Genomic DNA, 14,949 nt, shown 5'->3' with positions numbered 1-14,949 from the left:
ATGGGCTAGATTTATCATGACTCTGACAGCTCACTCCACTTTCACATGTGGCTAAAGTCAGTTTTAGCCAAGTCAGATTTATGATCGGCCGTTTAAGACGGTGATAAATGTGGTTTGACGGTAGCAGTTTATCCGTCAGTAAGCAGCTTTACAAAAGTCGCATGTTCTATTAAAAAGTCTCATAAGATAAGCATGGTCCTCACTGGAGTGAAATTGCGCATTTTTTTTGCGACTTTTTAAATAGTCGCAATAGTAAATCTGTCTAGAAATTCATTTACATAAGAAAACAGGCCCACTTTCAGAAAACTGGCGAGCATAGTGCAGAGCAGAAAAAAGTCGCTAATTTTTGCGCGGTTGTAGCGATTGCGCAAAAATTTGCGACTTTTTCACTCCATTATTCTGACTTGATCTAATGATAAATCTGGCCCTATGTGTGGAGAAAAAGAGGCACAGCACACCAAGATCAAAACCTCATCCCAACTGTGAGGTATGGTGGTGGGGACATCATGGTTTGGGGCTGCTTTGCTGCGTCAGGGCCTGGACGGATTGCGATCATCGAAGGAAAAATGAATTCCCAAGTTTATCAAGACATTTTGCAGGAGAACTTAAGGCCATCTGTCCACCAGCTGAAGCTCAACAGAAGATGGATGTTGCAACAGGACAACGACCCAAAGCATAGAAGTAAATCAACAGCAGAATGGCTTAAACAGAAGAAAATACGCCTTCTGGAGTGGCCCAGTCAGAGTCCTGACCTCAACCCGATTGAGATGCTGTGGCATGACCTCAAGAAAGCGATTTACACCAGACATCCCAAGAATATTGCTGAACTGAAACAGTTCTGTAAAGAGGAATGGTCAAGAATTACTCCTGACCGCTGTGCACGTCTGATCTGCAACTACAGGAAACGTTTGGTTGAAGTTATTGCTGCCAAAGGAGGTTCAACCAGTTATTAAATCCAAGGGTTCACATACTTTTTCCACCTGCACTGTGAATGTTTACATGGTGTGTTCAATAAAAACATGGTGACATTTAATTCTTTGTGTGTTATTAGTTTAAGCAGACTGCGATTGTCTATTGTTGTGACTTAGATGAAGATCAGATCACATTTTATGACCAATTTGTGCAGAAATCCATATCATTCCAAAGGGTTCACATACTTTTTCTTGCAACTGTAAACCCATGAAACATATGATATAACGAGCTGCCCTCATATGATGGGAACAATAAAATCATTAACATGTAAATCTGCAACCTAAGGCTCTATTCACACGTCCGTGGTGTATTGCAGATCCGCAATACACCCGGCCGGCACCCCCATAGAACTGCCTATTCTTGTCCGCAATTGCGGACAAGAATAGGACATGTTCTATTTTTTTCCAGAGCCGCGGACCGGAAGATCGGGGGCGCACTCTGGAAATGCGGATGCGGAGAGCACATAGTGCGCTCTCTGCATCCATTCCGTCCCCATAGAGAATGAATGGGTCCTCACCCGTTCCGCAATTTTCGGAACAGATGTGGACCCATTATACGGACGTGTGAATGGAGCCTAAGGGCGTATGCAGATGGGAGTAATGTCTCTGCACTATACCCTGCTAGGACAGCTAAGGGTCCATTCATAGCCTACAATACTGAGTGCTGCAGGACGTTAGTAGTCAGTACTTTTGGGGAGGAATACAGTTCCTTATGAAGGCACCGTATGGCGGCACATGTGGGTCTCCATGTGACGTTATACAGCCTCCGTGCTCTCCTGAGCCCTAATGCTACAACCGGCGATGGTTACTACAATATCGGATAGGGTGTGAAAATATAACCCTACATCATAGCGGTCGATGAGGAGCGACACAAAGGGTTAATATCAGGAGGAGCCGTTCCACATGCATACAAAGAATACCGCACTGTGGGGGTTACTGCCTTACTTTATGCTCCCACACAACCATCTACACACTCGCTCTATGAATCACATCTCGCCTCTGGGATTGCTCTTTGCTCTGTAAGAATCAGCACCACAGAGCGGGACCCTGCGCTATAGAATATTTGTTTGCCAGGACACACTGGGAGTTGTAGTTTTGCAACAGCTGGGGGTTTGAACCCAATGCGTCAGGGGTTATAGAGCATTAGGGGCCGATGGGAGTTGCAGTGATGGCTGGACATTACAAAGGGACCTAACGAATGGGGGCTTCAGTCAGTCAGGTGACACTGGGAGTTGTAGTTTTGCAGAAAGGGGAGGTTTGTATCCAGGCCTTTGGGGGTTATAAAGTGTCAGGGCAGAGTGGGGAGTCATAAGAATCGGACCAGTACTTTTGTGGGTCACAGAATGCTAGGGCACACTGGGAGTTGTAGTTTTTCAAAAGTTGTAGAGCCACAGGTTTAGGACCAGAACGTTTCAGAGTTATAGGGTGCCAGTGCTAAATAGAGTCAGTGGTGGGAAGCTATAGTTTGGAGAGCCACTGGTTGGAGAAGACTGCTTTATGGATTCATAGGACATGCTAGGAGTTGTAGTTCAGCAATAGCTGGAGAGCCACTTTAGGTGTCATAGAGAGAAAGGGAAAGCTGGGAAATGTAGTTTTGCAATAGCTGAAGAGGTTAAAAACCAGTGCATGAAGGGGGAACAACTTCAAAAAGATGAAATGCCAGCCATATTGACTGCGATCCAGCTTTCCCAGAAATAGATATAATTAAAGGGAACCTGCCATCCCTTTGTGCTGCCCACACTAACGGCAGCATAAAGAAGAGACCGGTGAGCTGATTTCAGCCGTCTGTCAAAAAGTAAGTGGTTGCCGAGAACCAACATCACAATCATTGCGGACTGGGCCAGGAAAAGAGTCCCGGCCACCTGAGAAGAGTCCTGGTTATTCATGGGTTCCTGCTGATGACTGACCGGCTTCTACCTAGTTTTCTCCCTTCCTCTCTAGGACAGAACTGCCAATCATCAGCAGATGGACGGGGAGAGCAGGAGATTATGAATAACCAGGACTCTTCTCAGGTGGCTGTGACTCTTTCCCACTTACTTTTAACTTTTAAATGACAAATCGCTGAAATCAGCATTTCTGTCACAATTTTATGCTGCCCTCAGTGAGGTTCCCTTTAACCACATTTACTGGCACATTCTATATATATATATATATATTTTTTTATTTAAAGGGATTCTGTCACCAGGTTTCACCCCTGTCAGCTAAACATATGCTGATGTTCAGGGCCTCATCACGATTCCTAATGTGGGCTTATAAATGTCATCTGTAGCCTTATTTTGCTAAAAAACAGCTTTTACTAACCTGTCAGTCAAAGAAATAAGGTGCCCAAGGGGATGTGAAGTGATGCAAGGTGCCGGCCTGCTGTAAGATCTCGCGCATGCGCACAGGGCTCTGCCTGATGCGCCTGTGAGGACTTCTCTATTTGGCTTCTTACAGCGAAGTGCGCGTGCGCCGGCACTTCGCTCAACCCCCTGTATGACCTGCACTCTGGCGCCAGCCTCTCAGAGCCCTGTGCGCACGCGCGAGATCTTACAACAGGAGGAGGGGGGAGGGAGGGAGAGCGAGAGGCGGCACAGAGGATTAGGAGGCGGCGCAGAAGTCTGGAAAGGCAGCGCTGGGCACGAACGGCGACGGGTGCGGCGGGCACCTTGCATCACTTCACATCCCCTTGGGCACCTTATTTCTTTGACTGACAGGTTAGTAATAGCTGTTTTTTAGCTAAATAAGGCTACAGATGACATTTATAAGCCCACATTAGGAATCGTGATGAGGCCCTGAACATCAGCATATGTTTAGCTGACAGGGGTGAAACCTGGTGACAGAATCCCTTTCACAAAACATTTTTTTGGGGGGAGGCAGAGCCCTAAACAGTCAAAATAAAAATGCAGAAATGAAGACTCTCACTGCGAGGTGCTAAACGCTTCACTTTCATCTGTGACACAACTATCTGCCTGTTATATTCTGTGGTCGGTCTGTGAGGCAGAGGTGTAATTTTTGCAGAAGTCGCCCCAGCTGGGTGAAAGCATGTTTTTTGGCCGTCCCCGTCATCTGCACAGGTGGGACCCATCTGACAGCGACGCTCCTGCAGGAACACGCAGAGTCATTAATCCCGGCCGAGCGCATGGAATTCCCCCGATCGCTCCTGGCCGCTAATAAAAGGAGATGAAATGATCTGCACGACATTAACAATCCGTTATGAATCCCTAATAACAGATTCCAACTTGCTAATTCTCATTATGAGGAAACACCCCCAGAGCCTGTTATCTGCTGGTTACAGGAGGAAAAACGCAGCCATTGTGCTACAGGCAAATAATAATAATCCGAGGACAACTGAGATCGGTTACCGCCGTGAGGTGCGAGGCACAAAGTACCCCGAGATCTACCAACAGCATAAGGGTCAATTCACACATCCGTGTGTGTTTTGCGGATCCACCGATCCGCAAAACACAGACACCGGCAATGTGCGTTCTGCATTTTGCGGACCGCACATTGCCAGCACTAATAGAATATGCCTATTCTTGTCCGCAATTGCGGACAAGAATAGGGCATGTTCTATTTTTTTTGGGAACGGAAATAGGGACCCGGAAGTGCAGGTCCGCATTTCCGGATCGGGCCCGCACATCGAAATTGCGGATGTGTGAATGGAGCCTTACAGGAGTTTTCTGAGACTTAAAAGGGTCTTACAGGATTTCTTTTACGGATGACCTACCCGCTGGATAGGTCATCAGTATCTGATCGGTGGAGGTCCAACTGCCTTCTTGCAGCTCACCAAGCACAGCGCCGAACATTGTGTAGCGGTTATGCTTGGTATCGCAGCTCAGCTCCATTCACTTCCATGCGGCTGAGCTGCTCCTAGGCTATGTGACTGATGAAAAGCAGAAAGAAGGCCGAGGTGCTACTCTAAGTGCTGGTACCTTCTTAGACAACTGATCGTGGTGGTCGTAGGGGTCGTACCCCCACCGATCAGATACTGATGACCTATCCAGAGAATAAGTCATCAGTAAAAAAAATCCCCCTTTAAGTACAGAAGACCTATCCCTCAGGACAGATTATCAACATCAGATCGATGGAGGCAAATCTACCGGCATCCCCTGCCAAAGAGTTGTTGGAAGGGGTCGCAGGGCCTCGGGTAAGCAATGTGGCCTCTTCCTCGGCCTGTGGCCTCATATTATTCGGTCATGAGACGTTTCTGCGGCCTTATCCCATTCAAAGGAATGGGACTGAGCTGCAATGCCAAGCTCAGCCACTATGCAATGTATGGCGCTGTACCTGGTATGAAAACAACAGATAGTCGGGCTGCCAGAAGTCAGATCCGCGCAGATCTGATTATCTATAGCCTTAGACTGTCACTAAAAAAAAATGTAGTGTAATCTGCAGGCAGCATGTTATAGAGCAGGAGGAGCTGAGCAGATTTATATATAGTTTTGTGAGAAAAGATTCAGTAAAAAGTGTAATTTATACATTTAAAGGGGTTATCCAAAGTTTAAAACATGCCCCTAGAGGGTGACGCTAGGGAGGCTCATCCCCGTCGCGGCCTGCAATTGGCTGCTCCCCCTGCGGGTATCAGGAGCGATGCAGGTGCCGGGGAGCAGGTAAGTATAATGTATTTGAGGGGCCCACACATTGGGGGACATGTTCTATGCTTTGGATAACCCCTTTAAATCTCTGCTTAAGCCCACCCTACGTACGCCCATCAGTGACTGACAGCTATCTCTGTACACACAGTGCTATCAGTCACTAACCTCACCTCCCGTGTGTACAACTGAAATCAGAAAAAGCAAAGATTTAAAAGTTAAAAATTTTTCCCCATCAATCTGCTCATCTCCTCCTGCTCCGGAACTCCCATATAAATGAATGGAGTGGTGTCGCCCATGTGCGACCGGCCGCTCCTTCATTTTATGGGGGCTGCAGGGGGTACGCCCCCACCTTCTCGTGATCGGGGTCCCACCGATCTAATAGTGGATAACTTGAATCAACTGGAATACCCCTTTACACTATTCAGAGAGGCATGTTGGGCAGCCCCTTTAAGATGCAAGGGGGGAGAGACTAGATCTGTATTGTAATAATGCACATACATACCAGGTTTCTCCTGAGACTGTATCATTGCAGAAACCCCATATCTGTCCTTCGCAAAGTCCTGTATAACGAGAGACATGGAATGAAATCCACAATTCAGCGTGCCGATGGAAACCACTGATAAAATGCAAATTAAAAAAAATCCCAGAGAGACAATTCTCCAAAGTGAAAACCCCAGAATTCAGCAATACAAGGAGGACTGTGTAGGCGTACATCATCCATAGGCTTACATGTAAAAAAAAAAAAAAAGGAGGATACTTTGTGGAATACTATTGTTTTTAAAGGAGTTTTCCCATTAAGACACAGCATAGGGCAGTGAGGGCTAACCTCCGGCACTACAGGTGTGGTGAAACTACAACTCCCAGCATGCTCCATTCAATTCTATGGAGTTCTGATAACAGCCAAGCAAGTGTGCATCTTGGGAGTTGTAGTGCCGGAGGTTAGCCATCACAGGCATAGGGGATAAGTGTCTGATCAGAGGGGTCCAACCGCTGGGGCTCCCACTGATCACGAGAACGGGGGGGGGGCTTCCCATTTGAATGGAGCGGTGGACACACATCCATTTAACTCATTGGGATTGCTGGAAAAAGGCCGAGTACAAGCGCTTTGCTATCGCCGCCAACCCCATTGAGTTGAATGGAGCGTGGACTCCAGTTCTCGTGATCCTTGGGGACCCCAGATCAGACACATATCCCCCCCTATCCTGTGAACAGGGGATAAGTTGTCTTAATGGGGAAAACCCTTTAACGCCCGTCTCTGTAAAGAACACGGTAGCCAACTCAGACGTTGTTGTGGCCCCTGTTGGGTGAATAGGGCCCTAAGGACGCCTTTCCCGGCGCATTCACTAAACGCAAGCTGAAATCAGAGTGTGAATGCATTTACTGTGTCACGTCCTCTACAGAAAACGATCTTGAGAAGGAGGATGAGATCCGCTGCCAAGAGCCGTTTGTTTGGAGTCTCCCTCGTCCTATAAAACTGGTTTTCTCGCTGCTTCTGCCAAAACCTCATTAAGATGGGGCCGGATTATTAAAGCAAACATCCTTGCCATTATCCTCCCGCTGGCACCAGACGGACGCTGCGGGAAGGGGGGGGGGATCCTCGTTTTTATAGTGTCACCCCTAACACCAAGAAGGAAGACCCATTAGGCTGAATACTTCATTAAGAAGTCATCATTGTATCCTCTTCTGGGAAAGCTGGGTGACGACCAATATAGGGGCCTGTAACCAGCCTTCTGATGTCGAGGTCGTCAATTAATGTAAGAAAAGCCACGTGGAGGATGTAAAAGTGGGAAAAATCACAATATGCATCGAGAGCCTCACTAATCATCTAAAGCAATTTACAATTCGTTATATATTCACTGTGTGCGTTAAAGGGGCTATTCCACAAATGTAAAACTATTTTTACTCCTCTGCAGGATTTTCTGCCCTTTCTGTGGGTGGGCAACAGCTCATCCAGCACCTGCATCCCCCAGGATGCACTGCAATTAGCTCTGGTTAACCCCTTCCTTCCCTGCATAGAAAATAGCCCCTCACAATAGCCCAAGAGATACAAATGGGAAGTAATCCCCCCACGATTTCCTTCTCCCCTAGAGACATCGGCTGCATGCACATTACATGGAATAAACCTGGAGAAAGGACTTGGATATTCTGGAGCTAGGAGCAGCGCTCAATGTCAGACAGCAGCTGCAAAAGATGTGTAGGAAAAGAGATCTCAATGTAATATCCCCCCTCATCTTCAATATGGGGTTCAGTCTTGGGTTACACATACTATAAAGGATATAGGAGAGCTGGAGAGGGTGCGGAGACGGGCCGCCGGATTATTACATTGGATGGAAGGTCACTTATATTAGCAGAGGCTTAAAAACTGGGCTTGTCCAGCTCGGAAAAAGACGCCTTAGGGGCGATCTATTAATACGTATGTGGTCAATACAAAGAACTGTCACAGGATTTATTCATTCCAGGGACTTTATCAAGGACCAGGAGACATTCATTACGTGTGGAGGAAAGGAGATTCAGAGAGGGTTCTTTACAGTTACAGCAGTCACACTAGGGAAAGCCCTACCCCCACCATCCCGGCCGCCAGAGAAGCCAGGCTTTTTTTCTATAATGTCAAAGCATGACCGCCGCTGATGGACTGCAGAGTGGTCGTAACCATGGAAACGAGACATGTACAATGTGATGGAAAAATGAATCCACCCAGCAAAGGAGGCAATATGGAGAATCACAATACATTAGTAAGTGCCTTGTATTCACTTTCTCTACATGATAAATGCCATTTACTGCAGTGAGACGACCCCCTTGGTTGTCGTTGGGTTATTTACTACATGAGTACAAAGAGGTGCACATTCAGATCTGGAGCTTCTCATAACTACAGTATGGATCGGAGATGCGCCCAATGTCACACATGATGGAAGGTGCTAAACCTGTCACCCTCTAACCACACGGAGGTGCAAGAAAACGCGTCCTCATAGAGGCCGACACCGCAGGCTCTCACCTCTCCTTCATCCGCCTGCTGCTCAGAGGCCTAAAGGAAATAGAAAAAAAAAAAAAAAGTCAATAATAGAAAAGATGGAAATCCAGACACATTGTGACAGCGATCAGTTCTGGAGTCTTGTTTGTCAGTTTTCTGTGTCATTGCAGAAAATGTAATCCCGCCATTTTCGCTTTTAAATGACTGAATGGCTCGTCACCATTAAAGGGGGTTTCCACGATTATGGCTGTTGCAGATCCACAAAATATGGATACCGCCCACGTTGCATCTGCATTTTTTGTGATCCCATTGGTTTCCACGCAGTCCGTGGCCTGCATTTTGCAGCCAAGTATAGGACACGTTCTATCTTTTTGCAGAAAGCACAAGGATCATCCGCGTGCTTTCCCCATCCGAATGTCTGTTTTGCAAGAAGATAGAATATGTGCGCCAAATGCGGACCGCGGACCCACTGTAGTCAATGGGTCCACAAAAAAAAAAATGCAGACATCATGCGGACCACATCCATATTTTGTAGACAGCAAAAAGGATATGATTGTGTGCGTGAGGTCTAAAGCCTGTATTACACTGCCTGATTTTGCGGCAGATAATCCCTAATGAGCGTTCCAATGAAGGCTCTCTAGCAATCATCTGGCAGTGTAATACTGCCACCAATTGCCCGATGAATGAGCAAACGCTCAATCCAAATCTTTTGACATGCTAAAAAAATCACTGTTTGCTGGTGGCAGATGGCGCTGTCTAATTACAATCTGCTGACGGCAAACCACTGTACAGCATGAGGACAAGAGATGGCGTATCGATCGCTCCTCGCCATGCAGAAGAGGAGATTGCTGCATGTAATGCCAGCAGTCTCCTCCGTTATTGAGCAGGCGATTGCCGGGAGGGAACTGCCACATCGGACTATGTAAAGCCTATATTACACAGGACGATTGAGCAAGCGACTGTTGGGAGGGAAGCGTTTCCTTCCGGCAATTGCCTGCTCGCTAGCGGACGAGACTGCTGCTATTACACGCAGCGATCTCCTCCGCAGTATGAGCAATCGCTATGCCATCGCTCGTCCCCATACTATCTAGTGGTTTGCCAGATCGCGCTGTCTAATAACGTGTGTAATAGTGTTCTTAACAATTACAATTGCCCCATGAACGAGTGTTTGCTCATTCATCGGGCAATCGGCGGCGGTATTAAGTCTCACTCACACGTCAGTGTTTGTGAGCCAAAACCAGGTGCAGATCTTGCCCTTATACCTTACGTCTGTGGAGGCTCCAATCCTGGTTTTGGCTCACAATCACTGACCAAAACACTGACGTGTGAATGAGGCTTTAGGCTACTTTCACACTCGCGTTTGGTGCGGATCCGTCATACATCTGCACAAACGCATCCGTTCAGATAATACAGCCGCATGCATCCGCTCAGAACGGATCCGTTTGTATTATCTGTAACATAACCAAAACGGATCCGTCTTGAACACCACTGAAAGTCAATGGGGGACGGATCCGTTTTCTACTGTGCCATATTGTGTCAGTGAAAACGGATCCGTCCCCATTGACTTACAATGTGTGTCAGGACGGATCAGTTTGGCTCAGTTTCGTCAGACGGACACCAAAACGCTGCAGGCGGTATTTTGGTGTCCGCCTCCAAAGCGGAATGGAGACGGAACGGAGGCGAACTGATGCTTTGTGAGCGGATCCTTTTCCATTCAGAATGCATTAAGGGCAAAACTGATCTGTTTTGGACCGATTTCGAGAGCCCTGAACGGATCTCACAAACGGAAACCAAAACGCCAGTGTGAAAGTAGACTTACACTGCAAAATGAATGCTCGTTAGCGATCATCTGCAAAAAAAACGTCAGTGTAATACTGCCTTAACACAGCCTTAAGTTTGACCTTGCAACATCAGGTCCATGGGGGGGTTTGCTATGACCCCTGTGCTCTGCAGGACACCTTTCACCACTATCATAAGTGAATATAACGATGGGGGTTATGGTCATTGTTTATTGTGTCTATCATTGTTTTCTCAGCGTGTTTGTTTAAGGCGACTCCAGCACTGACCAGCTTGGCCTGTTTCTCAGCTTTCTTTGCAGCCTTCTCAGCTTCCTTCTGTTGTTTCTTCTGGGCTTTCTTGGACTGCGCCTGGTCCTCGGCCGCACTACAAAACACAGAGAGAGAATAGAGAGTGAGGCCGGCGTGCAGCGCTTGGTATAACAGGTGACCCTGCCGCTTCCATCTGCTATTTATTCCACTTCCTGGAGGAAGTTTTTCAGTCAGTGGGAAACTCGCTCCCATTCACAGCATCGGGCCCGGGGGGGGGGGGGGGGGGGCACTTAAATGCTTTGTCTGCTGGAATGATTTGTTCGGTTTCTCTCCATTCATTCAAACTTCTTTTCTCTCTCGTCCAGAAAATAAAAACAGGAAATTTCTAGGGAAGCAAGTGCTTGGAAATAATAAGCATGGGATATTTCTTTTAACAAGCATCGCAAACACAGAATAAAGAGGTATCCTCTTCCAATTAGGACGCTGACAATGGCGGCGGGTTACGTGAACCCGTATGACTCTGTGGCCCTGATCTGGCACAATCTATGATTTATGGGCAGGGGCTGAAATACACCTGTCAGCAAAACGCTAAATCCAATAACACTAGGCCTGTAGTATGCCGCTCGCTATAAATGGCGCAATCAGCCCTCCGATACCGCCTAGAGTCGTGATTACACCGTACCGAGTCTGTGCTGACCGCGGTTAGAACCTGCATTCTGTGACCAAACATTATGTACTGATCCTCAGTTACCAGAGCTGCATTCACAATTCTGCTGGCTAACAATTCCCTTATCTGAGCGGTGACATTTCTTTCCTACATCAGGTTACTGGTGCCTGGTGTAAAGAAGGACTCTTCATACAATGCTAATCACAAGGACATGTGCAGACACTGAGCCAGCAAGGGGTGTTGTGAGATTGCAGGTTTGCAGCCTACAGGATTGTAAATGCAGCTCTGGAGTATAATACAAGATGCAACTCAGGATCAGTGCAGGATAAGTAATGTATGTACACAGAGACTGCACCAGCAGAATAGTGAGTGCAGCTCTGGAGTATAATACAGGATGTAACTCAGGATCAGTGCAGGATAAGTAATGTATGTACACAGAGACTGCACCAGCAGAACAGTGAGTGCAGCTCTGGAGTATAATACAGGATGTAACTCAGGATCAGTACAGGATAAGTAATGTATGTACACAGTGACTGCACCAGCAGAATAGTGAGTGCAGCTCTGGAGTATAATACAGGATGTAACTCAGGTTCAGTACATGATAAGTAATGTAATGTATGTACACAGTGACTCCACCAGCAGAATAGTGAGTGCAGCTCTGGAGTATAATACAGGATGTAACTCAGGATCAGTACAGGATAAGTAATGTAATGTATGTACACAGTGACTGCACCAGCAGAATAGTGAGTGCAGCTCTGGAGTATAATACAGGATGTAACTCAGGATCAGTACAAGGTAAGTAATGTATGTACACAGTGACTGCACCAGCAGAATAGTGAGTGCAGCTCTGGAGTATAATACAGGATGTAACTCAGGTTCAGTACATGATAAGTAATGTAATGTATGTACACAGTGACTGCACCAGCATTATAGTGAGTGCAGCTCTGGAGTATAATACAGGATGTAACTCAGGATCAGTATAGGATAAGTAATGTATGTACACAGTGACTGCACCAGCAGAATAGTGAGTGCAGCTCTGGAGTATAATACAAGATGTAACTCAGGATCAGTACAAGGTAAGTAATTTATGTACACAGTGACTGCACCAGCAGAATAGTGAGTGCAGCTCTGGAGTATAATACAGGATGTAACTCAGGATCAGTACAAGGTAAGTATGTACTTTAATTCTATATGGGACACATACTTGAAATTTTAAAACTGCAATGGAGACAGGTTCCAAAAATATGGATCAAAATATACACATTTATATCACTCTCAAATGAGAACGAGCATAGACTTGAATGGTAAGAGCCGTGCACACATGAGGCTGCGCCTCCACTGATATTCCTCTTTGATGTGACAACCAGTGGGCACCTCGACTGGTACAATAATCTACAAATTCAATGGTGATATCGTCACCTATGTAATGAAAATATACTAGTGTAAAAGGTAAAATCCTGATGGAGGATCAATCGCTCATCATGGTGGCTACGAGTATCAGGTACACCGGCTCAGCCCGCGGCTAATAACCTTCCAGCCGTCTAGACTGACAGCAGGGAAATCAGAATCTGAGGAGCAGATTGTGCTACTTGACACCCGCTCTATGTGGGTAATTCACTGGGGTCTTCGCTGATACCTCCCTTGTGATTCATGTGTTCAATGTGTCAGCCAAGAGGGCCCCGGACACCACCCGACCTACAGGACGCCCGAGAGGGGTGATCTGTGCAGTGGGGGGTAAAATAAATGGAGAGATAGACATGAGATGGACAGATTAGATAGATAGATAGATAGATAGATAGATAGATAGATAGATAGATAGATAGATAGATAGATAATAGATAGATAGATATGAGATAGATAGATAGATAGATAGATAGATAGATAGATAGATAATAGATAGATAGATATGAGATAGACAGATAGATAGATAGATAGATAGATAGATAGATAGATAGATAGATAATAGATAGATAATTGGGGATAGATAGATAGATAGATAATAGATAGATAGATAATAGATAGATAGATATTAGATAGATATGAGATAGATGATAGATATGAGATAGATAGATAGATAGATAGATAGATATGAGATAGATGGATAAATAGATAGATAGAATAAGCTACTTTCACACTAGCGTTTTTTGCGGATCCGTTATGGATCAGCAAAAATGCTTCTGTTACAATAATACAACCGCATGCATCCGTCATGTATGGATCCGGTTGTATTATGTCTTCTATAGCCATGACGGATCCGTCATGAACAACACTGAAAGTCAATGGGGGACGAATCAGTTTTCTATTGCGTCCGAGAAAACGGATCCGCCCTCATTGACTTGCATTGCGTGTCAGAACCGATCTGTCTTGCTTCGCACCACATAGCGGATTGAAAAGCGATGCTTGCAGCGTTATTCGGTCCACGATGGGGACGCAACCAAACGGAAGGGAAGGCATTATGGAGCATTACGTTTCATTAAGTTCAGTTTTGTCCCTATTGACAATGAATGGGGACAAAACGGAAGAGTTCCCACCCCCCCCCCGCTATTGAGATCCTATGACGGAACTCAATAGAGGAAAGGGAAAACGTAAGTGTGAAAGTAGCCATAGATAGATAGGAGATAGACGGATAAATAAGAGAGAGAAAGAGATAGATACCCAAGAGTGGGGATCTGTGAAATGGGGTAGAAAATAAAGGGAGAGATAGATGGATAGATATGAGATAGATCAGGCATCCTCAAACTGCGGCCCTGTTGCAAAACTACAACTCCCAGCATGCCCGAACAGCCTACAGGTATCAGACTACAGCAGAGCATTCTGGGAGTTGCAGTTTTACAACAGCTGGAGGGCAGCAGTTTGAGGATGCCTGAGAGAGAGATAGAATTAGATAGATAGATATGAGATAGATCATTTTAAATGTACAGAAAAGTCTTCCTAGTGATTGGACGGGCCGCACTCTGTATCATGTATGTTACGTATATTGGGGATGCTGTTACGCCTGGTTTAGCACGTTTCATCGGTTGAATATTTCCGCATGACTCTGCTATGTGTCATTTATTTTTCCAGGACTCTACTCACAATGTATCTGCGTAGAGGAGAGCAGCTAGAAGTAGAACACAATAACAGGTGCAGCAAGCACATGAAAGGTCTGACTCGTGCCTGCAGCTGCTTGACGCTGGGCACCTTCCCCTGAATCACAGCCGGCCGTGGACTATCCGAGGAACTCCAGAGGCAAAACAAGACCCCACATTAGTCATCAGGGAGATCTGGAATGAACTTCTAAACGTCTGCAACAATGTAACAAAACATTCCCTGTAACAGCTTCTATTCTACAATGTATTACTATTCTCTCTCTATATTATACATGTACTCTATTCTCTTACGCCGTGGCTGCGCTTCTCACAGCGCCGCGCAGTTCTCTTCTTTCACGTACAATGGGTCGTATTTAGACTCCCGGCCGTGTACATGCAGTAAGTGGGGGATCGTGAAAGACGGCGGTGGAAGAGCACAACCCAGGATCGGACGCACAGGAACACTAAGTATAGACCCCAACGATGTCCAGGAGAGGATGTGACCCTGAGAACGGGCGGCCAGCTACAATCCCAGCGGCCAGGAAGACAGTACAATAACAGAGAGGCAGGTGTCACGGGGCAGCAAACACATTCAGAGGCTGACGGGTGCATGCACCTGCCTGGCACTGGGCACCGCAGCCTGATTCAGA

The 14,949-nt window shown here is 46.3% G+C and overlaps 1 protein-coding gene across 1 annotated transcript in view; it reads right to left on the bottom strand.

Annotated features, from left to right (window-relative positions):
• Positions 1–14,949, bottom strand: part of DARS1 (aspartyl-tRNA synthetase 1) — an 83,535-nt gene that overhangs the window by 54,729 nt on the left and 13,857 nt on the right. The window contains exons 2-4 of the mRNA XM_040439840.1: positions 10,583–10,679; positions 8,541–8,570; positions 6,051–6,108 (exon numbers count right to left, since the gene is read on the bottom strand). Of these exons, the coding sequence (XP_040295774.1) occupies positions 6,051–6,108; positions 8,541–8,570; positions 10,583–10,679 (185 nt within the window). The remainder of the gene's footprint in view (positions 1–6,050; positions 6,109–8,540; positions 8,571–10,582; positions 10,680–14,949) is intronic.

This window comes from Bufo bufo, chromosome 7 (assembly GCF_905171765.1).
Source record: "Bufo bufo chromosome 7, aBufBuf1.1, whole genome shotgun sequence".
Taxonomy (NCBI): Eukaryota; Metazoa; Chordata; class Amphibia; order Anura; family Bufonidae; genus Bufo; species Bufo bufo.
Note: the sequence above shows the minus strand (reverse complement) of the source record. Positions and strands in the feature narration are given on the sequence as shown.